Raw genomic sequence first — 25,850 nt, 5'->3', positions numbered from 1 at the left:
AGGATCCTTTACCTAGATAATTATCTCTAACTCTTATAATTATCTTCAATTAAGATTAACATTAAACACCCCTGCTCCTTTAGAGACGTTCACGTTTGGCCCGACCCATTAGCTCGGGTTCGGGTATTATGCGATACGGTCTAACAATCACCCCCCTAATACCCGAACCGGGCTAGGGAAGCCTTCCACTCCAAGTAACTCTCGCAATTCAATAAACTTGATCCTCCCGAGTGCTTTAGTTAAAATATCGGCCCTTTGCTCTTCTCCGCTTACATACTCGATCTCCACCAGATCATCTTCAACACATTCACGAATGAAATGGTCGCGCGTATCAATATGTTTGCTCCGACCATGAAAAACAGGATTTTTCATCAATGCTATGGCCGATTTATTATCCACCCGAATAACTATCTTTTCCATCTCTCCACCAACGACTTCATTGTATAAGCTCCGAAGCCAAATTGCTTGACAAGCCGCTGAAGTTGCTGCCATAAACTCCGCTTCACAAGATGATAAAGCAACCGTATTTTGTTTCTGAGAACACCAAGAAACGGGTGTTTCACCAAAATAAAATACGTGCCCTGTAGTGCTCCTTCCATCGTCCGTTTTAGCATTATGGCTACTATCACTGTAACCTACAATCTTGTGACTTCCACCCCGCTTGTACCGTAACCCATAACTCGTAGTACCGGCAATATAACGAAGAATTTGTTTAACTGCAACTAAGTAAGAAGCCATGGGAGTTTGCATGTACCTGCTCGCAATCCCCACTGCAAAAGATAAATCCGGTCTTGTATGTAATAAATAACGGAGACATCCGACCATTCTTCGATAATTTGTTGGATCAACCGGTTCGCCTTTCTCATCTTTTGTAAGTTTTAATCCCGGATCCATAGGATACTTTGCTGGATTACACCCTAACAAACTTGTTTCTTTTAAAATTTTCTTCGCGTATCCCTCCTGCTTGATCGTTATTCCCTTCTCAGTTTGCATCACTTCAATATCAAGATAATAAGAAAGTAACCCGAGATCGCTCATCTCGAATTTTTGCTCCATTTGTTTCTTGAATTCTTCGATCTTCTTAGCACTCGAACTTGTAACAATTAAATCATCTACATAAACACCCGTAATAACTAAATCATTCCCCTCGCGTTTCGTGTAGATTGCTTGTTCTTTAGAGCACCGCTTAAAACCGAGAATTTTTAATGTACCGTCAAGCTTGAGATTCCAAGCTCGTGGTGCTTGACGAAGCCCATACAACGCCTTGGTTAACCGGTAGACTTTATCTTCATGTCCCTTTTTTATAAAACCTTCCGGTTGACTGACATATACTTCTTCCTTCAAATCTCCATTCAAAAATGCTGATTTGACATCTAAGTGATGAACTTGCCATCCTTTGCAAGCCGCATGTGCAAGTAATAAGCGTACCGACTCCATCCGTGCAACTGGTGCGAACACTTCATCAAAATCAATTCCAAACTGTTGAATGTACCCTTTTGCAACGAGCCTTGCCTTATATTTAATAATCTTCCCGGACGCGTCTCGCTTGACTTTAAAAACCCATTTCAACCCAATTGGTTTAACTTTATCTGGTAGTTTCGTTAAAGTCCATGTTTTATTTTTTTCAAAGGACTCTAACTCTACACGCATTGCTTTTTCCCAAAACACGTTCCTTTTGGCCTGAGAATAACAATTCGGCTCATCTTCCGCTGTGAGTAACAATTCTTCCGGTTCTTCTCGATTAATTCCATCTTGAATAATAAAATCATTAAATTTTACCGGAACGCGTTTCTGTCTCGTTGAACGCCTTAGGGGAGTTTCACTTTCAAAGTTAGCATCGAACTCGGGCATATGCTCACCTGGGTCAACTTCTCCAGAACCTGAAATATTTGCTGACACGGCCGAAGCTGCTGGTGATGTTGCGGTCGCGTCCTCCGTTGCTGCTTGCGATTGCTGATGACACGCGGTCGCACCCCCCGGATGCTGTGGGGTGTGCACCGGTTCGTTCTCTGAGCTACCGGTTGTCTCGGTCACAATCTCGTCCTGACCCGCGTGAAAAACAACCGTGAAAAAATCTGGTTCAATTGTATTTTTCTTCCATTGCCAGCCACGCTTCTCGTCACACTGTACTGTTCTACGAACACAAATCTTGTTCTGAACTGGGTCGTACATACGGAAACATTTTAACCCAGGTTCTGAACCAAAATAAACCATTGGAATTCCCCTATCATCAAGTTTATGTAGGTTAACTTTCGGTTCTGTAGCATAACCCACACAACCGAATACCCGTAAATATTCTAAATCTGGTTTTTTTTTCAGCAGTGCCTCGTATGGTGTTTTTGAATCGACCGCTCTCGTTGGACTTCGATTTAGAACATAAACTGCATGCTTTGCGGCCTCGCCCCAAAATCTCTGTGGAACATTTGTTTGTTTTAGCATACACCTTACCATACCTACTACTGTTCGGTTTCTTCTCTCAACGACCCCGTTTTGTTGTAGTGAATATGGAGCAGTAAGATGTCTTCGGATAGCTTGAACTTCACACCAATCATTGAACTCGGTTGATGTGAATTCACCTCCGCGATCTGTTCTGAAAGTTCCAACCTTTTCTTTTAAATCCTTCTCGACCAAAGCTTTAAACCGCTTGAATACTTCGAACGCTTGATCCTTGGACTTCAAAAGATAACACCACATATAATGTGGGAAATCGTCTACAATTAAGAACATGTACCTACAGCCTCCCGGAGTAGCTGGTGTGATAGGACCACATAGATCGCCATGTAGTAGCTCGAGCGGTCTTGTGGCTCTAAAAAGTGCTTTCTTTGGGTACGGCTTCTCGGTTTGTTTTCCAATCAAGCAACAGTCACATATGTTTGATGGATGATTAATCACGGACATCCCATGAACCATATTTTTCGAACTCAGTCTCTTCAAAGAATCAAAATTTAAGTGCCCTAGACGGGCATGCCAAAGCCAAGATTCGTCATCAAGCTTAGAAAGTAAACATACTGGGGAACCAACCATCAACTTGATCTTGTACAATCGGTTACTGGCGCGAAATACTTTTATTGACAGGTTTCTTGCTTTGTCATAAACGAGCAAGACATCATCTTCCATCACAACCTTGCAACCCGTCTCCGTAAGTTGCCCGAGACTAATTATGTTGGAACGCAGGCTCGGTATATAATAAACTTCCGTTAATATTTTATGTTCGCCAGTTTTGCTTGTGAACAAAATCGAGCCTTTTCCTGCAATTTCAACACAAGAATCATCACCGAAACGTACCTTACCGTTTACTCGCTCGTTTAGCTCTGAAAAGATTAATTTGTTCCCCGTCATGTGGTTTGAAGCTCCATTATCTAAATACCACAAGTTCTCCTCCATATGCTTGGATTCAAACTTCTTGGGAATCACCTTATCTTCATTTAAGTAAACCGTCTCACTTGTACATTCTAGCATAAAAAGACTTGGATCCAACTTTTCGGTTTCTGCTAAGTTAGCCTCTTGATTCTTCCTTCTTTCTGGACAGTTAGACGCGAAGTGACCCATCTGATCACATCTGAAACATTGAATTTCAGATTTATCTTTCTTTGGTCTCTGTCGGTTGTCAGTATTCTTTTTGACCTGAGCCCTTTGCACCACGGTTCTGCCCATTATCTCGGTTCTGACTCGTATCTCGCCCTTGACCCAAACCACGTCCACGACCCCGACTCCTATTATTAGAACCTCCTCGCCCACGCCCCCCTGAGTTATTATAGGATTTGTGACTAGAGGAACTTTCACCACCAGCGAACATCAATTTGCTTTGATTTTCGCCTGCAAATTCAATATTTTTAATTCTGTCTTCAAAAGTCTTTAGCCTCCCTATAGCTTCCTGAAACGTCATGGCTTTCAAATCTGCGAACTGCTCAATTGATGCGACAATTGGAACATATTTTGCTGGAACGGAGCCTAATAACTTTCTGGTTAGCTTTTTGTCTTCGTAGGTGGTTCCCAAACTGGCTGCCTTGGTAACCCACTGACTTATTCTGCCCGCGAAAGAATCAATTGTCTCTGTTTCTTTCATCGTCAAGGATTCGAACTCATTTTCCAGTTGCTCAATCTTTGCCTCTCGAACCCGTTCAACCCCAACATACCGTGTCTTCAATGCTTCCCAGATTTCTTTTGCTTTCTGAAACTGAGCCACCTGAAACACGAGCTCTTCGGGTATTGCTTGAAGAAGTAGTGCTACCGCCATGTCATCTTTTTTGGCTTCTACCTCTTGTTCACCTGGTTCTAAAGCTTGCAATATTCCATGAACTCGAAAAACCGCCTTGATCCTAATTGCCCAGATGTTGTAATTAGTTGAAGTCAACATCGGACATTGTAAGCTTGTAGAAGCCGGATCCCTTGCTGCAACCGGTGGCGGTATCGAACCTTCACCACCAGCCATGTTTCTCCTTCTAGTTCGTTTATACGTAAGTGGTGTAGCCGGGCCTTGATCCAGTCCTTCGGATCCGCGAAATTAGTTTGATTCTGAATAAACTCTCAGAATCGAACCAATCCAGGCACAAAGAAAAACCAAACACCGCTGATCTGTACTCGAGCCTTGATGCGCTGCTTTAAAATAAACTTTACACCTGATGCTTAAAAAACACTTGTTCCTTCCAAAGAAAAGATACTGCCTTTATTAAATAATAAAAAACCGTACTTCTTCTTTCCCAACTCAAGCCTGCTGAAATAAAAGAAACCCTAGGCGCTCCAATCTTCAATTAAAGCCTTCGATGTCTACTGCCGCTGTTGCTTGCGATACCTTCTGCCACCGCTGGAGTTCCCTTGTCGGTACCTTCGACGCCAGAAAACCCTAATTATCAGTGTCGCCGGTTGCTGCCTCTTGCCGCCGCCGGTGTTCTTCCCGTCGGTTCCTTTGACGACGAAAAACAGGTTTGTTTTCCTCCGATTCAGTTGATGTCGAAGGTACAAACACAGTCGTTGGGATGTTGAACCGGCTCTGATACCAATTCAAGTCCCAATCGATTAATTAAACACACGAGTTTTAGGAATTAGCTCTCCTTTATTCAGAAAATTTGCTCAAAACTGAATATCACTCATAACCACAATAATCCCAGATGGATTGGTTATATAGTGGTAGAAATCCTAATTGAAACATAATCCTAATTCTAGTTAAACATAAACATCCTTTTCTATATCTAACTAAAAATAAGGAATTAGATAATTATATCTAATTGCTCCTTTAGAGATGTTCACGTTTGGCCCGACCCATTAGCTCGGGTTCGGGTATTATGCGATACGGTCTAACAGTTACTACACTATACATACCAGGTCATTACAATTAATTTCCAAATCAGCATCGCCTTAAATCACTTTAGACATAATTGGTGCTATGTTTAATATGAAGTTCTAAATATCTTTTTTAAAAAATAAACACAAAAAGATAGGACAGTCGTCTTCATAAACATACCAGATCATTATTATTAATTTCCAATCTGCTTGTTATTTGTTTGTATTTTCATTTAATCGGTTTTGAAAGTTATTGGGTTTAATCGAAATTGGTAATCTGTTTACTTATTACACATCTCAAGATAGGTGTTTAAGAAGACAAATTGGGAAAACCAAAATCCATAACCTAAACACCATAGCTGATTAACGCCACATATTGACGAAGAAAATCAGTACCTTATCTAAGCTAATTAACAACTTCGGATATGAGTTGTGTAGGCACCACCGTGCACATCCATACAAAACCCTAAACTTAGTTAATTTTCCAAACTTTGTCGCGATTAAACCTCCGTACTCATCATTAACAAAGGAATACAAAGATCCATACGGATAAAAACAGATTAAGGTGATGGGAATCAATACCTTTGTTCGGATCAATCAGATTACGTGTTCGTACAACGCCATTGAGAATGCTCCTGTGATCAAAGCTTTAATGGAGAAAGAACACAGTGCTTTGGGTAGGAGACGAAGAATTGAATTGTTGGAGTTTAGGGTTTTCAAAACCCGTAAAACAACTTAAAGGATCTGAACGAATACTGGGTCCCGAGTGTAAGGGGATGTGTAGTGGGCGGCATGGCATGGGGCGGTATGCCTCTTCGCGCCGGCATAGCCCCGGCACACCGCCACGGAGGGCGCGATCGATCGAAAAATTGTAGGAGGCGCGATGGTGATGGCGCCGTTATTCTTGTTCCTTTCCAACATTCCACCAATCAGAAACAAGCAATTTTTTTATATTAATTAATAAAGTTGAAAATTATTAAATAGGTAATGATGGGTAGGGGCTTTATGACTACGGGCTCTAGTGATATAACGCCCCATAAAGCCCCCGTGTGACGTGGCACGACACGTGTCGCATAACACCCCACAAGGGGCTTTATGACTACGGATGGCCTAAAGAGTGAGGTTTCTTCCTATTCTATAACAAAGACACGTGGAACATAATCAAAGATCAATCCCCAGGTGTAATCTTGTTTAAATGATAAAGGAAGAATAATGCCACTTGTGAAGATAATAGGGTGGACTTATGTATGAATCACACATCAGCTAAAATAGCTTTAACATATTAGAATAGATAGATTATAGTTATTATTGTGCAAAACAATTAAGAAAAAGTTTCACAATTTAGTTTGAACATTTAAATATAGTGAGTGTCTCGGGTTCGAAGCCCTTCATGGGAAAGAAAATTTTTTATTATCTGTTGCCAAATAAAAGTTTGAGTAAATTGTTTCATTTATTATTTTTTTTGTCATTGTCTATTATTCTTAACTAGGATTAAGACCCGCCCGCGTTGCGGCGCGGGTACATCGTAAACATTGAATGGATTAGTCCAAACATTATATGATGCATTAACCATATGAAACCACGTATTTTGACGTATCCAGTTGAACTCAATGTAACTTGTATAAACATTGTGATTGGATCAAACGTAAAGTAAATCAAATTCATATCGAACAATCTAACGTATTATGTGTGACCCAACTCATACATAAAAAACGTAACAGGTATAAAGGAAAATCTGACACCTGTAACTGAAAGGGGTTAATTAGAGCTTTTGAATAAAAGGGAAAAAAAATCATAATTTGACTTCACTCAGTTCGAAACAAACTTTACGAAACATACATAAAATAAACACATAAACATATTATATTTGACCTGAATCATTTCCCAAAAAAGTTTACGTCGAAACGTAGAACAACTTAAATTTATACCCAAACGTACATAAAAATATGCAAGTAAAAATGGTTTTTTAAACGAAAACGTATTATATTTGACCTAGAGTTGTTTATAAAAAACAAAAGCTTACGTCGAAATGTATAACAAATCGTATCAATACCTACCCGTACATAAAATATGCATGTAAAAAATAGTTTTTATGTAAAGAAAGTATAAGGGTAAACCGAAACAAAATATTAGTAAAAAATTTAATAGGTTAAAAACGTTCGTAAAACCATGCCAAGTAGCACCAATGCCACACAGGCATCGACTCCCAACATTGGAAAACGTCGTAAAAATAAAATAGATAAAATGGAAAAAATTACACCGACCGAAAAGCAGACTTAAAATCGTTGAACCACGCACACCCGTTACCGTGTTTTAATGCGAAGAAATTAAACAGAAACGTAAAACGTAGAAAATAATAACTTAGTCGATCAAGGACCCGCCCATTGTGGCGAACTTGTCAAGAGGGGAAAAATGGACACGTTGCGATGGATCTACCAAATTCAAAAAAATAGAGCAAAAAACGTTGAACCTCACATGCACGCTACGACGTGTTAACTCGCAAAATTTAGAACGAAATATAAAACGAAAAACTTGCGAAAGATAAAAAGTATGAGGGACCAGAGTTGTATATAATAAAGTGTTGGGTTAAATTATAAAAGATGAAAAACTTTGTGTTAAAAGTAAAAAATTAAAAGGGGTTAAAATACAAAATATGAAAATAGTTGGGTTAAAAGTGAAAAATCACATTTTTTTGAAACACACCCTAAGCTAGAAGTACACCTCCTAATGCACAAAATAGTTGCTAATTTATATTGTATAAATAATATTTTCCGTGATTTATTCCTTCTTCTTTTTCACTTTTATGTTGTTTTTTCAGCTTCTAAATTTGTAATTTTTATAACCAAGTCTTTTAAGACAAACACCTTTTTAACATACTTTTTTCTACCTATAGTGTAAGGCAGATTAGGGATGAACATCTGGTACCGGGTATTGAATCAGTACCGAACCGGTATCGTATAGGTACCGAACCGTACTGGGTATATTCGGTACTAGTACCGGTTCCCATTTTCCCTGTTTTTCGGTACTGGTACGGTACCGGTATTTACGGGTAAACCACCGGTAAGTACTGGTACTGTATCGGTTTGGTACCGAACCAGTGTATTCAGTACTTGTACCACTTTCCCCGTTTTCCAGTACCGAACGGGTACCATGCTCTTCCCTAGCGCAGATTGAACCTTACTAGACGTAATGTATTTTTTTATGTGTGGATATTGTTTTTGTCATGGCACAACCTTTTTTTGTTTTTCTTTCGGTTGTTATACCGAGCTTCGGTACCGTATTAATCCCGTTACAAAACGAAGCGAATCGATAACGTTCGAATTCCCTGCCGCGTAGCGCTGGGAAATTTACTAGTATATAACAATTATTAGCATTTGTGAATAGTGACTTTGACTTTTCTCTTTTGTTTTATTTATTTATTTTTACTTTCAGTTACACATCTTTAACCCTATAGTTATAATTATATTATAAATATAACAACTAGTGAAGTTCCCCGCGCTGCGCGGCGGGGAATTCGAACGTTATCGATTCATTTTGTTTTGTAACGGGATAAGCACGATACCCGTTCAGTTCGTTATTTACCGGTGTTTTACTCGTAAATACCGGTACCACCGATTGGTTATAAAAATTACAAATTTAGAAGCAAAGAAAACAACGTAAAAGTGAAAAAAGAAGAAGGAATAAAGCAGAAAAGGAAGAAAAAAGAAAAAAAAAATTTCTTTCCCATGAAGGGTTTCGAATCCGAGACACTTGCTATATTTGAATGTTCATACAACCAACTGAATTGCGAAAGTTTTTCTTAATAATTTCGCGCAATGATAACTATAATATATACATAAAGCAGAAAAGGAAGAAAAAAGAAAAGAAACAGCAAAGCAAAGAAAAGTGATGGCAAAAATGTAAATTAAAATTGAGGGCAAAATAGTAATTTGGCTGGAAGGAGAAAAACAAAACTAATTACAAAACTCTAGATCTAAACGGGGCAAAATCGTAATTTTGAACGGAGGGCAAAATTGTTATTTTTAGTTGTGGGCAAAAGCATAATTTTATTTTGAACTAGGGGTAAAAACGTAATTTTGAATTGATGGCAAAACCGTAATTTGAACTAGGGGTAAAAACGTAATTTTGAACTGATGGCAAAATCGTAATTTTAAAGCGGGGATAAAATCGTAAATTGGTTGGGCCAACGGGGGAATTCCAGGCAGTTGCCTCGCACTATGCCCCCATCTTGTGTCTGTACTTATACACTGGGGGCAAAATCGTAATTTGACGGGGAAAGCAAAGAAAACCGATAACAAAAATGTAAATTTAAATTGAGTGCAAAATCGTAATTTACCTGTGAGGAAGAAAACAAAACTAATGGCAAAATCGTAAATTTGAACCCAGGGCAAAATTTTATTTTTTCACTGGGGGCAAAATCATAATTTTATTTTGAACCGGAGGTAAAAACGTAATTTTAAACTGATGGCAAAATCATAATTTTAAAGCGGCGCAAAATCATAATTTGACTGGAAAAGCAAACAAAACTGATGACAAAAATGTAAATTTATATTGAGAGCAAAACCGTAGCTTACTTGAGAGGAAGAAAACAAAACTAATGACGAAACTGTAAATTTAAACGGGATAAAATCGTAATTTTGAACCGAGGGCAAAAGTGTAATTTTTCACTAAGGGCAAAAGCATAATTTTATTTTGAACTGGAGGTAAAAACGTAATTTTAAACTGATGGTAAAATCGTTATTTTAAAGCGGGACAAAATCGTAAATTGGTTTGGCCCCAATTTCACAATTAAGGGCATATTTATAATTTCAATATTTAAAATAATATATATCAAGTGTTCATCAGACTTCGAAAATGTTATAGAGTTAATTAATTAATTGATGAAGGCCCTTAAGAACAGTATAGGTTTCCAGGTGAATATGACCGCCATCTGCCGTTCTCTTCTCACCTTTGCAAAACGTCTCATCTACCCTACCACACCGCTTCACCCTTCCAGTTCTCATCCACCCTACCATACCACCTGATGCTTCGAACACTCTTCTACCAGATAACCCCATTCACGCCGGCGACACAAGCAACTATTACCGTCGATTCTTAGGAACAGTTTCCTCATCTCAGCCGCTGCTTTCTGATCCAACGTCCACTATGTGTTCGCCTCTTCTTCCTGGTCGGCCGGTGTTAAAGCTTCTGTGGCAATCGAAAAGGATTCAGGTACCTCACGCTAGGGTTTAGTGTTGCTGCTTTTACCCACCCGCCACAATCGACCTCTTAGGTTTGCCTCTGTAAATCGCAGGTGGAGATGGTGTTGGGTTAGGTTAGGGTTTCGCAGGTGGCGAGCGATGGTGATTGTGGAATGCCCGTCTGCATCTTCCACCTCCACCTTCAACATCCGCCTCCACACTCACACCTTTGATAAGGTACTGGATGTTAGATCGGAGGTTTGCATAGCTTCGCCACTGACGGTAATCAAGCGCCTAAGGTTCCGATCAAGTTCTGACAACTTTCTGGTAAGCCCTTTTTTCTCTTGCATGTTTGCTATTTGGTTAGATCGGCTGTTCGTGAACCTTAACCCAACGGGTCAGATGCTCCTGGTAGGCCAATATAAGCTTAAAACTCAATTAAGGACTGTGGATTTGTGCGAGATAGTTCCTTTGATGTTTTTTAATGAAGTAGCAAATCTTATTTCTTTTAATCAACCAAGTCTGGAACTTTTCATGTTTTCGTCATCTATGTGATGCCTATATATTTTAAATTTCATGTATCACTATAATGGATTCTATTTTTTCTTACTATTATTGTCGAAGTTTGCTTCAGCATATCACATTGTTCTTTTAGCGTGTCTATCCAGAATTTACCAACTATAGAAGCAAATGTAATGGTGTTTGCAAAGGAAATACCCAAGAAGTGCTATTGGTGTGATACATGATAGTAAGAAAAAATAGAATCCATTATTTTTACAGAAAAAATCAATAAATAGCATAAAAAAACTAAAACAATAGATTATTTTTACAAAAATAATGAACATACTAAATAGCACAAAACAACAGTGATGAAGATGGCCTTACGTGTGTTTTGAGGCACCTAGCCTTGCCCTTGTATGCCTCTTGCACCTATATCTGTAAACACACATGTTCTGCATATTTGATGTTTACTAACCCTCAAAATAAAATTTTAGGTTTGTTTACAAAAACTTGAATGTTGGGACGTGAGGTATAGTTATATGTTTATGGATAATGTTTTCACTAACCATGTACAACCTGTATTGTGTGTAGGTATAGCTCGCGTGCAATAGCGTTAGAATGAAGATCTCGGATCAGAAGAATAAAACTTTCTTTTGTCATACCATCCCCGGTTAGAGCCCTCTTTAAATAGAGTGGTAACTAAATTGTGCTCATGTTATTTGATAGTTTTGTCGGCAACAAACTCGAACACATGTTTGTTATTATGTTTTGTCGGCAACAAACCCATCCCGGGTTGGTTCCCGCCGCAACGCGCGGGTGGGAACAACCTACTAATATAACAATTTATGTCGATCCTTAGGAACAGACAATTTATTGGACAAAATGAAGATGCAAATTACGGTTTTGCCATGTATACTTTATAGAAGAGAGTGACTAACAGGGAAAAAACGGGAGTAAGAGAGAGAAAGAGTATGGTAAAGAGAGAGAGAGATATACTTATGGGCCGGCCACCAATCCTTATGGCGGAGACCCGACGACACGCCGGCGGTTCCGGAGGACGAGCGTTTCATTAGTGATGTCGGTTCAATGGTACAGTATCCAACAATTGATTTGGCTTCAAGTCGAGGTCTCCGACGACCTGCAACGGCCGCATAGTTAGCGTCACGTCGCAAACTGGAACTACGATTCCGATCGGTTATTGTATCCCCATCGCCACCACATCATCCTATTGGAACGCGAAACCCTACTCACCATCTCCGGCGATTAAGGTATCTCCATCTTCATTCAGTTTATTAACACCAATGATTCTTTGATTCATTGATGCGCTCTTATGTTTCGCTAACGATTAACATATTATGTCGATTAATTGCATCGTATATGTGATTGTGTGGATTGATTAACAATTGAACTATTCTAGATCTTTGTTTTACTTGACTATAGGAGTACTAGAGTTGTAACGTATGTGTAGTCGTTGATGTCCAATTTGCTTTTTAGGGGCGAAACAATTTCATTCCAACTTGACAATTAGAAATAGGATGCAATTGTGTATTTATTATTTATTAATAACCGGTCTATTGTTTGAACTCTATAAAACATTTTAAGGTATTCTGATTCATCTTTAATGTCATGTTGTATGTTTTAGCTTCAAACGCAGAATCAGTGGCAAAAAGGAACTGGAGATGTTTATAGATCAGATGTGTGCCAGTGATGGTTATGATAATGATATCAAACTTGCAGAGTGGGATGTGAAGACTGAAGAGAGAAGGAAGTAACACAATAATGGGAAGAGGATGATTTGAATGATGCTTTATCTATGTAGTTGAGGAGGGTGAAAGTCAAGGTATAAATCTTGATCATGCACCTTTCAGTTTTGCATAAGTGCTACTGAAACATTTGTGATGAATCAACGTGGATTTTAAGTTTTGATACTTTATTTAAATAAAAAGTTTAAACCAGAAATTGTAAAATTACTTATTAGTAACTTTTAAAGTGTTCTGCTCGCCTAATTTTGGATATATGTAATTAAGAAACACAATGACGTTCGAAGCGCCGCCGCAACGCGCGGCTTCATTTACTAGTTTATAACAATTGTCAACTTGCGCGAAAACTGACTTTGACTTTTTTATATGTTTCTATTACACATCTTATGCGTTTTTATCCCTATAGTCTTGTTTTTTTTCATATAACTTCCGTTCATTTGTTTTTTATAAAGACTAAATACATGGTTGTGTTAAATTTTTTTCTTCGTTTCAATTTTGAAATGTTTATATTTAGAGTCGTTTACAACTTTCCATCAATAATATATATTAAAGAAATGGTAGGGATATGGTAAAAACTGTTTAAAATGTGAGAAGGGTAAGAAGTGTTTTAAACCATTGGATATTTGATCTAATGGTTAAGATCAATAGGGTATAAAAATGTAAATTGTGTTTTAATTAGAGGGACCTTATGTAAAATTGAAGGGCAATAGTGTCTTTTTCAATGTTTGAAATATGGTAACCGTAACCTACACAACCAAAAACACATACATTCACTCATTTTTCCTTAAATATCAGAATTAAGATGAGGGACACTTGTCATTCCCAAATTATTTCTTACACTTCTTACAAAAGATGGACTTTGTACAGGATCCTCTACCATTAAACAAATAACTTGAATTTTCTCTTTTAGTTGTTTTATCATATATTAGAGAAATAATTTAGATTTTCTCTTTTAGTTGCTTTATCAAGTGTCGTTACGTTACTGTATCAAAACAAAACAAATAAACACCAACCTAATCCTCGCCGTATAGCGTGGGGGACTTTTGCTAGTTATTACATATAAATAGAGGTTACCAATCACGTTATTTTCAAGTTTCACATTTTTTACCACACAAGTTTTTTTAATCAACTGTTTAGTTATTCGAAAATAATTGAAAGAGATAAGTGACCCCTTTATAAACAGAAGGGACAGGTACCCATGCGCAGCGTCACATTATACCCTGGCTGGCCCCACAATATAGGTAATATTGGTAAATACCAGATTTTAACCAACACTTTCTATTTGTGTATATCTATTAAACTTTCAACTTCAATCTTATCTAATTATTATATCACATAGCCTCCTCCTCCACTTACTCTCTCTCTAGATCCAACCCATTCCTTTATTTCTGTCCGAGTTGATCCTGATTCGACATTAAAAGTATATTGATTTTTTTCCGATAACGGAAAAAAATGGAAACAACCCACCACCTCCACCCTCCACCAGGCGTGACCGAACAAGAGTTCGACACATTAAAGAGTTCCATAAAAGAATTCCACACCTACATCCACACGCGAGCCCAATGTTCATCTCTACTAGCGCAACACATACACACCTCATCCGACATAGTCTGGTCAATAATACGCCAATTCGACAAGCCACAAGTCTACAAACACTTCATCAAAAGCTGTAGCGTGAAAGAAGGCTCTGTTATAGCCGAAGGATGCACGCGTGATGTTATTGTCATATCTGGGCTGCCAGCGGCTACTAGCACGGAGCGGTTAGACCGGCTGGACGATGAGAACCACGTGATGGAGTTTTCCATCATTGGTGGTGAACATAGGTTGAGAAATTACCGTGCTGTCACCACAGTGCACCAAATTAAGCCCAACGAGACGATTGTTTTGGAATCGTATATGGTGGATGTGCCCGAGGGGAACTCGGAGGAAGACACTCGGTTTTTTGCGGATACTGTGGTAAGGTTGAATCTGCAGAAGCTGGCGAATGTCACCGAGGCTATTGCCCGCGGTGCGGAGACTGCTGCTGCGGCTGAGTCGCTTAGTATCAGGTGATATCAGGTGAAGGTGATATCTGCTACCGTGTTTTTACACGGGTTTTACATCTACTTTTTTATTTTAAGAAAAAAAAAAAATTAAAGGCAGAAATGTTTGATATATTCATTTATTTCTATATTTAAGACCATTATTTTTATTGAAAAGGCGACAATACTCTTCTAGGGGTTTTTTGAATTGACGTTACATTATTGATTTATTGTTGATTTCGTGTTGGGTAGGTTGTGATGATCAATGTATGTTGCGTATACTACTATCTTGTTAGTTTTAAGTGTTTTTTTAAACTTAACTTTCATTGCACATCAAACCACAAAACCAAAGCCCTCTGCCACAACAGAGCTTACAATAAAACCAAAAATTTACATATAAAAATATCCATAAGATCTTGTTAGTTGTAAGTAGTGAAAATTTAGATGATGGTAAGTTTTTCAAGTGTTTATTTAAATCTATTTAAAGCTAGTTATTCAACTTTAATTAACTTTACATTACGTGTTTTAAGTACAAATATAGTTTTGAAGATGAAGTAGTGTAATTCTCTTATGCGATGTAGTGGTAGTTCAGTTTCGGTTGATATTGGTTTATTTGTTAGGGTAATCGTAGTACTATCGTTTATAATATCAAATTTGAAAATAACTCTATTTTAGTTGAATTATATTATATTATATATAGCTACAAATAGTAACTGAGTTCATTAATAATTGACTACCACCCTTTCACGCAACAAGCATTTAATTTCCATCCTTTTTGCACCTCTTCGCACATAAAAATATCAAAAACATTTATATTTTATATATATACAACATAACGTTGCAAGTTAACGGCGGTGTCTCCATCCAACCGTCGGATCCTTCAATTGGCGGTATCGTCGCAACTGTTAAAAAACCATCACATGATGAATGAATACACCGTTTGAATGACAAACGTATACACCGTTTGAAATGATAAAAGGAAGTGGTTGAATTCTATATAATTACCATCACAAGATGGATGACTAGTGTCATGCTGCTGCATGGTAGTTGGCCATTGGTCAGTTTAGTTTTTTCTTCTATTTCCTTTTAGTATGCTTTTTTTAGCCTTTACCCTTCAACATTTAATATTGGCAGTAACAACCCTTCAACTTTCTAAAAACTTTATAATCATTTTTGCGTGCTTATATTTATGTACGTTTCAGTATAAATCAAAGCCGGTTACGTTTCTTTGAAAATGGGTAGGCTCATATATAATATGTTTTTTTTTTCTTTTTTTGTACGTTTTCATATGATCTACGTTTTGGCATAAATTTTGTTTTACAACAAGTCGGGTCAAGTATAATATGTTTTCGTTAGACTGTATAAATTCGACTTACTTTACATTTCAACGCCATCGCAACATCTGCTACTGATCAGGATCGCCCTAGTTTAAAAATTGCAACCACCGGGATCACGTTTGTAATTTTTGAAGTCTCGGAACCAACTCTGCAAAAATTGCAAACCACAGAGACCAACAAGGAATTTAACTCTAAGAAAATATTACCAAAATGTAGAAAAAACAGAAATAAACAAAGCTGCATATTCAGTATTTTTTAAAAGTTATCGAACGGAAATCAAATTTAGACGAACTGCAATGTTGTCCAAACCATTGCCGTCCAAGATGAGGTGGCAGGTGTCCAAATCTAAATGTCCATTAATGTTTGTCCATACTTCACTCAAAATCCTTCTGCAAGGGCATGATATTTTTGGGTTATTGTGCCATTATATGAATATTATGTTAATATTTACATGTGAGTGGGCCAAGGTAAAATGAAAAAAAAAATGTTTTATTTATATATTGTGTGTAGTTAGTTGGTGGTAACGGGTAAGGATATTTGTAGGGTTTGAGATGAAATAAGAGTTTTTAAGGATTTGTAAGGATATGATGTGGCAATGTGATGTGGCAACTAAGGGCGACTAAGGATGTCCGTAGCATTGGAGATAGTCTAAATAAAAGTTAAATGTGTTGAAAACACATATATTATTTAAAGTATGATGTGTGTGAATATACATGTTATTTCAGACCAAGCTTTAAAATACGGAACTCACTAAAACTACACACAAACGGCAAGTGTATCGGATGTGTAATTATATAGAAAGTAAGACCGAGTATTGAACCTAGGGACTCTAATTAGCAAACTCTAATACTTAACCTAAAGCGAATTACTAGCCTATAAGTGATATGGTTTTGATTTTGATTTTGGTTTTTAATTAACTAATAACTTAACTATAACTAACAAGACTAGAACAAATACTAAGAAAAATAGCAAGTGAAGATGTGACCAGTGATGATGAACAAACCACCTAGGCAAGAATCCTTAATGACATGCAATGACTTCTAAGTTTGACAAATTACCAATATCTGATTTTAGACCCAATTAACCTCTTGTTAAAGAGCATGAATCATGTAGTAATTAGACAAAAGTGGTCACCGTTTCTGTTTCCAAGTCAAACTCTTCTACCTCCTCGCGTGTCGTGATGTAATTCTCAACCCGGATCGCGACGCGTGAAACGAACATATTCTAAAATTTTCATTTTCAGTCCCTGTACTTCTTAAGTTGCTCCTGGATGCCCGTTTCTTCTCGTTTTTACTTCTTTAACGCACTGGGATCTAAAAAACACCAACTAATAAAATACAAACTAAAAGCTATAAAAACGACACTGAAACTATCTAAAATGTACAAAATACATAGGATAAATGCATGTGTTTTGCAACACATCAAACATCCCACAATTACACTTTTTTCGTCCCCGAAAAAACTGCAATGGAATCATAATTAGGATAAATGGTTTCAAAAACTTCACGTTACTTAACTTCAAATATAACGACGTATTAACCACAATTACCAATATTATGATCCACCTAAACCAAACCATCAACCAATCATGCCCCAATTATGCTTAGCAATTTTGCATTATGTTCAAGTTAGCATTCAATCTAAGAGTCTTACACTTAAAATCCATAGATCTACCTATGTGTTTTGAACTAAATTTCCTATGGATGAATGAATGGAATTTATTAATTTTCTCATATATAGCCTAACTCAGTGTTGTTTCAATCAAGCTGCAACTCTACATATGACACGTAAGCTTTAGCATATACATTTAATTTAGTAACCTTTACCTAGTGGTGTTTCAGCTAAGTTGCAGCTTAGTATATGACACATAAGCTATAGTTACTATTCTTTTAAGCTCTTAATGATATGATCGAATTTTTCTCGGGCGTTACCAGTTCTGGATTTATTTTCATAAAAAGGAAAATGTGTGCCATTTAATTAAAAATAAATATTTGTCTTTAAAAACTGCAGTGGTATCTTTTAAACTATCAACAGTTTCAGTTTTAGTATTTCCCCTACGTTGATAACTCGCAAGATATCATGATTTAATCAGAGTAAATTACAAGTTTTGTCCTTTATGTTTACATCAACTTGCAGCCGGTGTCCCTTCCCTTTAAAATTGACGGGTTTTGTACTTAATGTTTCAAAATCTTGCACGTTATGTCATTTAGGCCAAACCCAGTTAAATTTTTTGGTAAAATCAAATTACAAAAGGGTACTTTAGTCTTTTTGCCCATTTATTGAATATTATTTAAACTGGGTTAGGCTCAAAGGACATATCGTGCAAGATTTTGAAACATTAAGTACAAAATCCGTCAATTTTAAAGACAAAGGACACCGCCTGCAATTTGGTGTAAACATAAAGGACAAAACTTGTAATTTACTCTTTTAATTAAGTATATTAAAAGCAATCTGAGGAAACCTTCAAAGTCAGCTAGGCCTACCAACACATCCCAGAAAAGATACGTTTTCTATCGATTATTATCTTAGATACATATAATATTTTGAAAACTAAAATGCACTTTCACTATATGAGGAAACCTTCAAAGTCAGCTAGACCTACCAACACATGATGCATGATTAACCGTCCTCAGCTTTTAACGTTATTTTCACAAAACTAATAAAATAACGTTAAAATTAGTGCACTTTCACTTTTGCCCCCCGATGGCCCACACATATATACATTATATGCGCATACCGCAAGCGGGGCGTTAACCATAGTTACATGGTGTAACTGTTATATTACACCATCAGTAATGCAATATAAACCACCCTCACAACTTCATGAGTTAATCACCCCTAATTTGTGTCAATGGGTGATTGCAATGGGAAATACTCAAATAGTTTAGACCATGTATTCTATGTTGTTTGCTTGATCCAAGACAGAAGAATCAAACCCGACTCGTTCAATATGCATAACTGTTATATCACTGTAAAAACAAATGCATAAACATAACTAAAGCTCGGCTACGAAATGTAACACACACATGTTGGTACAACTTTTTATAATAAATAAAATTTGTTACGGTTTATTCTATACTTCGATAAAAAAAAAATCCTAAATCCCTCAAAGAAAAGCCTAAACCAAACTCATCCAACGCGAGATGATAGTTTAATAATCATAAATATGAGCTGAAAGCGCGTCATCAAGAAACGAAAAGGTGTTGATCTCAACCTTCTTCAAGTTCTTGCACCCGTTGAACACATACTCTATTCCCGCATCACTTTCACATCCGCTCGGTACAGAAAGCACCTCCAATCTTTCTGCATACATACCAATATAAAGAAAAACATCGTTCGTCAAAAGTCCCGAGGCAGTCAACTTCTTGAGGTCCTTGCATGATTCCACAATGGCACCATACCCGTGATCAAACGGTTGAAGAGTCGTGTGGTCGGGATGTTTTGGCGTCGAGATGATTAGTTTAAACCGAGTGATGTCTGGGCAATTCTTCGAAAAAGTTACCAGGGCCGAATTCGTCATTTGACTACAACAGTAGGTTAACTTTTTAAGCTTTTGACAGCCGATGGATATCGCAGTTAAACCCACTTCTGTTACGACAATACCTCCTCCTCCTCCCTGAAATACCCTCAAGTCTTCAAGGTTTTTACAGTTGTTGGACACAGCTTCAAGACCTTCATCTCCAATGCAATCTCCTCGAACCTAAGTTAACAATCCGAAAAGTAATGAAATAAGTATTGCCGGATTTTTTTGGTGAGTGTGAGAACATGTTAGTCTAGGGGTGTTAAATGGGTCGTGTTTGCAGGTAGGCGGGTCAAACCTGACATGAACCCAAACATGACACAGACATGAGAATCGTGTCAGATACATGAACCCGGATACGACACGAGTTCAGATAGGTTGACACGAACATGGCCCGTTTAACCCAAAATTATATTTTATTTATTTGTTCATATTAATACTCTAGATTTTTTGAACTTACAAAAAAAATAATAATAATAATTTTTTGCATAAACTTTCCAACCAATTTGGAGTTGTGACAAAAAATATACTATTATTTTTTATTTAATAGGTTAAACGGGTCAGCCCGCAATCTCGACAGGTCGACCCAAACTTGACCCGTTTAGCCAAACGTGCTCATGCATTTGCATAAACTATCCAACCAATTTGAAGTTACGACAAAAAAAAACACTTTTGTAATAAATTTAATAGCTTAAACGGGTCAGCCCGTTTAACCCCGCAAACTCGACAGGTCGACCCGAACTTGACCCGTTTAGCCAAACATGCTCGTGCATTGAACCTGAATCTGACCCATGCCTGTTTAGACTAAACCCAACCCATGAATTTCGTGTAAGGTTGACGTCGTGTCAGAAATTCACACCCATACCTGTTACCGGTAAACTCACTAGGGACACCAACAATACCCTGTTAACCAATGGGATCAAACAAAAGGCATAAAACCAGTGGAAAGCGGATTAAGTATCGCTAGTTTGTATGCGGTAAGAAAGAACTTACCCATAAACGTCTAAGCGTTGTGCATTTCTTTATGAAATTGACCAGCTCAACGATCGTAAGACTTGCAGCAAACCTCACATTCAGAAAAACAAGATTCGAGCAGACGGGATAAAGAGCATGTATTAACATGGTGGGAATCCGATGGAAAAACGTGAGGCTTTGGATCGGTTCACGGTTGTGTAACGACAGTGACAGCTGCAGAAAAGATGTCTGTGTGTTTTGAAGCGTACATCCGACACCCAAGTGTACCAGTTGAGGTGATTTCATCAAGATTCTTCGAATGGTGTCGATAGACACTGTTTTGCGTAACGAAAGAGTCGATAGATTCGGACACCTAGCCACTAGTTGTGAAAGATCTGTCGGATTTATTAATCCTCGAATGCATGAGATGTTTAACGATACGAGTGAAGATAAAGTCTCTGGGAAGCGGCGAAGCCACTGTCCGGTGTGATCGACAACGGCACATCTTTCCACTTCCAATCGCTCAAGATTCCTACACAGATTTAGAATAACAGATACAGGATGTTATTTCTTTGGTAACTATATAGTATTTAACATTTTTACTAAACTAATCCATTAGATCCATGCAATAGCTTTCAAAGGGATTTGTTGCTAACACGTCAGACACGTGAACTCAAATATTCACGGGTTGAAAGGAACACAGCCCGTTCAACCCTATACTCTAAAATTACAAATATACAACAGATAATACAAATGTATATAAACAATCACATTACATCCCATTTAATTTATAACTCATCATCATCACACTCAGTAAATCGATTTTTTTGCATAACTAGGTGAGCTGTAGAAACAAAGAGTGCTTCTAGGTGGCTTTTGAATATGAGAGTACTTATAGGTAAGTCGTTGTTTGAAAGAACGATGTTTAGCACAACCACCTGCAAAGAGTGTAAGAACCTGTCAATATTCTGCAACATTCCCTTTGTCCCTGAACATCGCTGTTTCATATCCATACTTTCAGAATGTCGCTGATGCATTTTAATACATTAATCAATGTCGCGGATTCATGTAAATACATTTCAGAATGTCGCTGTTTCGAATTAATACTTTGCCGAATGTCGCTGATTCATATCTATAAGTTATTTAAAGTCGTGTCCTACTTGCGGTGTGCACATATAATGTATATATCTGTGGGCGCTCGGGGGGCAAAAGTGAAATGGTACTAACTTTAACGTTATTTTACTAATTTCGTGAAAATAATGTTAAAAGCGGCGGATGGTTAATCATGCATCATGTGGTGACGTTGATAGCTGAAAGACACGGGGGTACATGCACCAATCAGTCTCTCTGTCCCGATTGTTTGAGTGTTATGTGTCTTAGATCCAAGGCTTGACACAAAACTACAATCGAGCCGGGGGTCTCACTGGAAGCAGCCTCTCTATTCCTGTGGGGTAGAGGTAAGGCTGTCTACATCTACCCTCCTCAGACCCTACCTTAGCTTTGCTATTGGTGGGATTTACTGAGTATGATGATGATGATGATGATGATGATGATGATGATGATGATGATGATGATGATGATGATGATGAAGTTATTTAAAGTCGCTGATTAGGTCCCATATGTAAATAAAAGTCTTTCGTTACAACAAGTTCATAAATGTCGCTGATTTATGTAAATAAAATATGTTAATAAATGTCGCTGTTTTGTTATATTACATATTAAAGTTCGTGGATTTGTTTCCATATGTTCTAAAATGTCGCTTGATATATATACATTACAACAACTTGGCTTTTTGATAATAAAATGTTCAAATAAGCTAAAAGCTCGAGCTCGGCTCGAGCTATTTTATGAACAACCTCAAACAAGCTAAAAGCTCGGCTCGAGCTCGCTTTAATATCACTTAAACAAGCCAAAGCTCGGCTCGCCAATGTTATCATCATTATTATTATATTATATATAAAAAGAGTAAAACTTTGTTTGGGCTCGTTTAGGCTCGCGAGCCTAAACGAGCTTTGTATTTCAAGCTCGGGCTCGATAAATAAACGAGCTCTTTTACAGGCTTGAGCTCGGGCTCGATAAAGCTCAGCTCGTTCGAGCTTTTAACCGAGTCGACAACGAGCAGCTCTCGAGCCTCTAAGCTTGTTTACACCTCTACAACCACCTAAAGATAAAAGGACGTGTCATATAGTTGTTCCAGGTACGGTCACCAATAGGTACCCGCAATTTTAAAGCTAAGAAAAACATCGTGTTGAAACAAAACGATCCGGTTTTTGCTATCATGTGAGGTATTCCTGCAAAAAATTTAGCAAAATGTCTACATACTATTAATTCAAACATTGTAAATACCATGGTTGTAAAACAAGGTTTCCGAGGCCGAGTACTCCCCGAGTTGTCGCTACAAAGTAAGATGCCGAGGCGACTTTCTTCAACTCCGCCTAATTACCTGGAATCGATCAAACGCGGTCAACCTCGGCCAGAATCGGATCTGGTAGGTCAACTTGGGCCTAGTTTAACTTAAAAAAAATAAAACATAATTTCTTTACCTATCATATTAAAGAATAAATATCATTTTCACGTATTTTGTTATAAATATTAGTAAATATATGTTACTTGACACATATTTAATTTCCGAAAAGTAATTTCTTTATAATTTAACATGTCCGAGTTCTCACCGAGTACTCTCCGCCTACGCCGAGTACTCTCAACTCCCCGGTCGACCGACTAGGGAGCGCCTAGCGACTTTTGCAACCATGGTAAATACTAACACCTCTCTCAAAACATCACGTGGGTTCACATGGCTTTAAAGCCTACAAGAGACTTTATATTAACTTCTACTGTCAACTTAAAACGGCATTTTATTTTGAACATTTTATTATCAAAAAGCGAAGTTGTTGTAATGTATCTATATCAACAAGCGGCATTTTAGAACATATGGAAACACATCAACGAACTTTAATATGTAATATAACAAAACAGCGATATTTATTACCATATTTTATTTACATAAATCAGCGACATTTATGAACATGTTGTAACGAAACAGCGACTTTTATTTACATATGGGACCTAATCAGCGACTTTAAATTACTTATAGATATGAATCAGCCACAATCAGCAAAGTATTAATTCGAAACAGCGACATTCTGCAATGTATTTACATGAATCAGCGACATTGATTAATGTATTAAAATGCATCAGCAACATTCTGAAAGTACGGATATGAAACAGCGACGTTCAGGGACAAAGGGAATGTCGCAGAATATTGACAGGTTCTTACACTCTTTGCAGGTGGTTGTGCTAAACATCGTTCTTTCAAACAGCGACTTACCTATAAGTACTCTCATATTCAAAAGCCACCTAGAAGCACTCTTTGTTTCTACAGGTCACCTAGTTATGCAAAAAATTCCAGTAAATCCCACCAATAGCAAAGCTAAGGTAGGGTCTGAGCAGGGTAAGATGTAGACAGCCTTACCTCTACCCAGTAGGAATAGAGAAACTGCTTCCAATGAGACCCCCGGCTCGGCCTTTTAACATGTAGACAGCCTTACCTCTTTGTTTCTACGGTCACATTTTAAACCGTTTCAACCAAATTCAAACACATTTTAAACCGTTTCGACCATATTCAAACCCATTAAACCCAACTTATGACATAAACACACATTTTAAACCGCACAAACAATAAAAAGGTAACAAAATTTACCCGCAATTAGATGCGATAGCCGAAAGACCAACAATAGTAAACCCGGAACAGGAACACAAAACCAACGACTTAAACCCGCGAAAACAGGTCGAAACCATCTGTAACATCTGATCCGACACAACCATCCGCTTTAACTTAAGATGCTCCAACATGGGACACCTTTCGGACATAACCTTAACCCACGGATCAACGGTCCCATCCCAATCATTATCAACAAACCTGGGATACACAACCCCCGATCGGCCGTTCAAGACGAGCGATCGGAGGTTCGGGAACCGTTCGATCACTCGTGTTGGAACCACTGCGTGACAATTGGACACGTAGACGGTTCTACGAGTGTTTCGGTCGATTCTGTACCATTGTTTGTTGACTAATGAAGCTGAATTGCGATCAAGATTGGAGGTGAGGTTGTTGATGATGATTTCGAGGAGTGATTCGGGGAGATGAGGCATGGTTTGATCCGAATTTTGAATTTTGAGGTGATTGTTTTGAGGTTTTGATAGATGGTTTTAAAGGGGTTGAAGTGTTGACCTGTGAAGGTTATGGTCTTGTTGGAATTTTTGATTTGTTTGGGAGGAAATGTGACGGAGATTTTGGCAGAAAGTTCTGAAGTTGAACAACTGTTTTCGAGTTTTGCTTGTGGATGATGAATGGTTATGGTTGATTTTTGACCGAATCCATGGGTTGTTTATGTTTGGGCCGGGCTTCTTTATCTAGGCCGTCATTTGGGCCTAATGGGTCTAGGAAGCTTTCGCATTATAAGACTGATCCGATCCATATGACATAAACTAGTAGTGCCGCGCGATGCGGCGGGGACGACACTTTCCATTGTGATACTCGTTTCTAGTACTTTTCTTATTCGTATAATCGGTTTTTTGTTAATTCGGTTTTTGGTTAATCGGTTTTCGGATAATTTGTTGTTGTTTGATTTCGGTTTGGTTTTGTCTGTTTTCGGTTTGGTTTTAATTAACAATTTAGTGATTGCTAACCCTTAAACAACGTTAATCACGTAACGTATCAATTTTTTAACTTTAAAAAGAAAACGATTACTATACTATACTCTATTAAAGAAAATAATATGATTATTTTATGGTGTATTTTATTTAAAAACAAATATTTGTGTACAAAGAAGTTACCGTCATTTAAAAATGTGAAGGGTAGTTAGTTTTTTTATAGTTGTAACAACTAACTAATTATCTATAATTTTGTTAAATATGAGGGAATAAAGTGTAATTAAGATTAGGGATTAAACTGTAATTAGTATTTGAAAGACTAATTTACCCTTATTTTAGATTGTACCTTATGCATTATAGCAAAAAAAAAAAAAGTTCTTAACTTTTGGGTATCTGAAAATGCTCGTCTTGTGTGTTATATATAGTATAGATATACATTATTATAATATATATATATATAGAATGTTTACTTTTATACAAATTATTTAGATCGTTGAGTAGAGTTGAACAAGAAATCGGTTAACCAAGTCGGTTTTGATGAAAACCCCAACCATTTTAACAGAAAACATACAGCGGAAAATGCGAACCTAAAAATTTCGTGATTTATAAAACATTCTATAACAATTTTATTTTATTTTATTACT

The 25,850-nt window shown here is 37.4% G+C and overlaps 3 protein-coding genes and 1 long non-coding RNA gene across 6 annotated transcripts; 2 read left to right on the top strand and 2 right to left on the bottom strand.

The window, feature by feature from the left end:
* Positions 1-3,607: 3,607 nt before the first annotated feature.
* On the bottom strand, positions 3,608-4,432 carry LOC110892571. The gene has a single exon (XM_022139728.1). The coding sequence runs from the start codon at positions 4,430-4,432 to the stop codon at positions 3,608-3,610; it is 825 nt and encodes a 274-aa protein (XP_021995420.1).
* A 5,736-nt stretch (positions 4,433-10,168) lies between these two features.
* Positions 10,169-12,967, top strand: LOC110894324. 2 transcript variants are annotated; one of them, XR_002566251.2, is made up of 4 exons: positions 10,169-10,491; positions 10,574-10,787; positions 11,553-12,229; positions 12,604-12,967. It is a non-coding gene; the product is annotated as an uncharacterized LOC110894324 (long non-coding RNA). The 2 variants fall into 2 exon arrangements; XR_002566250.2 differs by having other exon boundaries at positions 10,169-10,787.
* Positions 12,968-14,027: 1,060 nt separating this feature from the next.
* LOC110894325 (abscisic acid receptor PYR1) lies at positions 14,028-14,972 on the top strand. Its single transcript, XM_022141537.2, has one exon. It carries the CDS (start codon positions 14,174-14,176, stop codon positions 14,771-14,773), a length of 600 nt encoding a protein of 199 aa, XP_021997229.1. The 5' UTR covers positions 14,028-14,173; the 3' UTR covers positions 14,774-14,972.
* A 4,093-nt stretch (positions 14,973-19,065) lies between these two features.
* Positions 19,066-24,892, bottom strand: LOC110894326 (protein AUXIN SIGNALING F-BOX 2). 2 transcript variants are annotated; one of them, XM_022141539.2, is made up of 4 exons: positions 24,254-24,886; positions 20,593-21,085; positions 20,465-20,502; positions 19,066-19,779 (listed from the first exon to the last, which is right to left on the bottom strand). In XM_022141539.2, exons 1-4 carry the CDS (start codon positions 24,703-24,705, stop codon positions 19,707-19,709), a joined length of 1,056 nt encoding a protein of 351 aa, XP_021997231.1. In that variant the 5' UTR covers positions 24,706-24,886; the 3' UTR covers positions 19,066-19,706. The 2 variants fall into 2 exon arrangements, with proteins under 2 accessions (XP_021997231.1, XP_021997230.1); XM_022141538.2 differs by lacking the exon at positions 20,465-20,502 and having other exon boundaries at positions 24,254-24,892.
* Between the last annotated feature and the right edge of the window lie 958 nt (positions 24,893-25,850).

Source organism: Helianthus annuus, chromosome 12 (assembly GCF_002127325.2).
Source record: "Helianthus annuus cultivar XRQ/B chromosome 12, HanXRQr2.0-SUNRISE, whole genome shotgun sequence".
Classification (NCBI taxonomy): Eukaryota; Viridiplantae; Streptophyta; class Magnoliopsida; order Asterales; family Asteraceae; genus Helianthus; species Helianthus annuus.
This window is presented reverse-complemented; position numbering and strand designations above follow the sequence as displayed.

Coding starts and splice junctions, on each gene's coding strand:
- LOC110892571 (XM_022139728.1), bottom strand. CDS start 4,432: ATGGCTGGTGGTGAAGGTTCGATACCGCCACCGGTTGCAGCAAGGGAT.
- LOC110894325 (XM_022141537.2), top strand. CDS start 14,174: ATGGAAACAACCCACCACCTCCACCCTCCACCAGGCGTGACCGAACAA.
- LOC110894326 (XM_022141538.2), bottom strand. CDS start 24,705: ATGCCTCATCTCCCCGAATCACTCCTCGAAATCATCATCAACAACCTC. Junction 21,086..24,253: donor GCTATCGCATCTAATTGCGG/GTAAATTTTGTT, acceptor AAATCTGTGTAG/GAATCTTGAGCGATTGGAAG. Junction 19,780..20,592: donor CAACGCTTAGACGTTTATGG/GTAAGTTCTTTC, acceptor TTGTTAACTTAG/GTTCGAGGAGATTGCATTGG.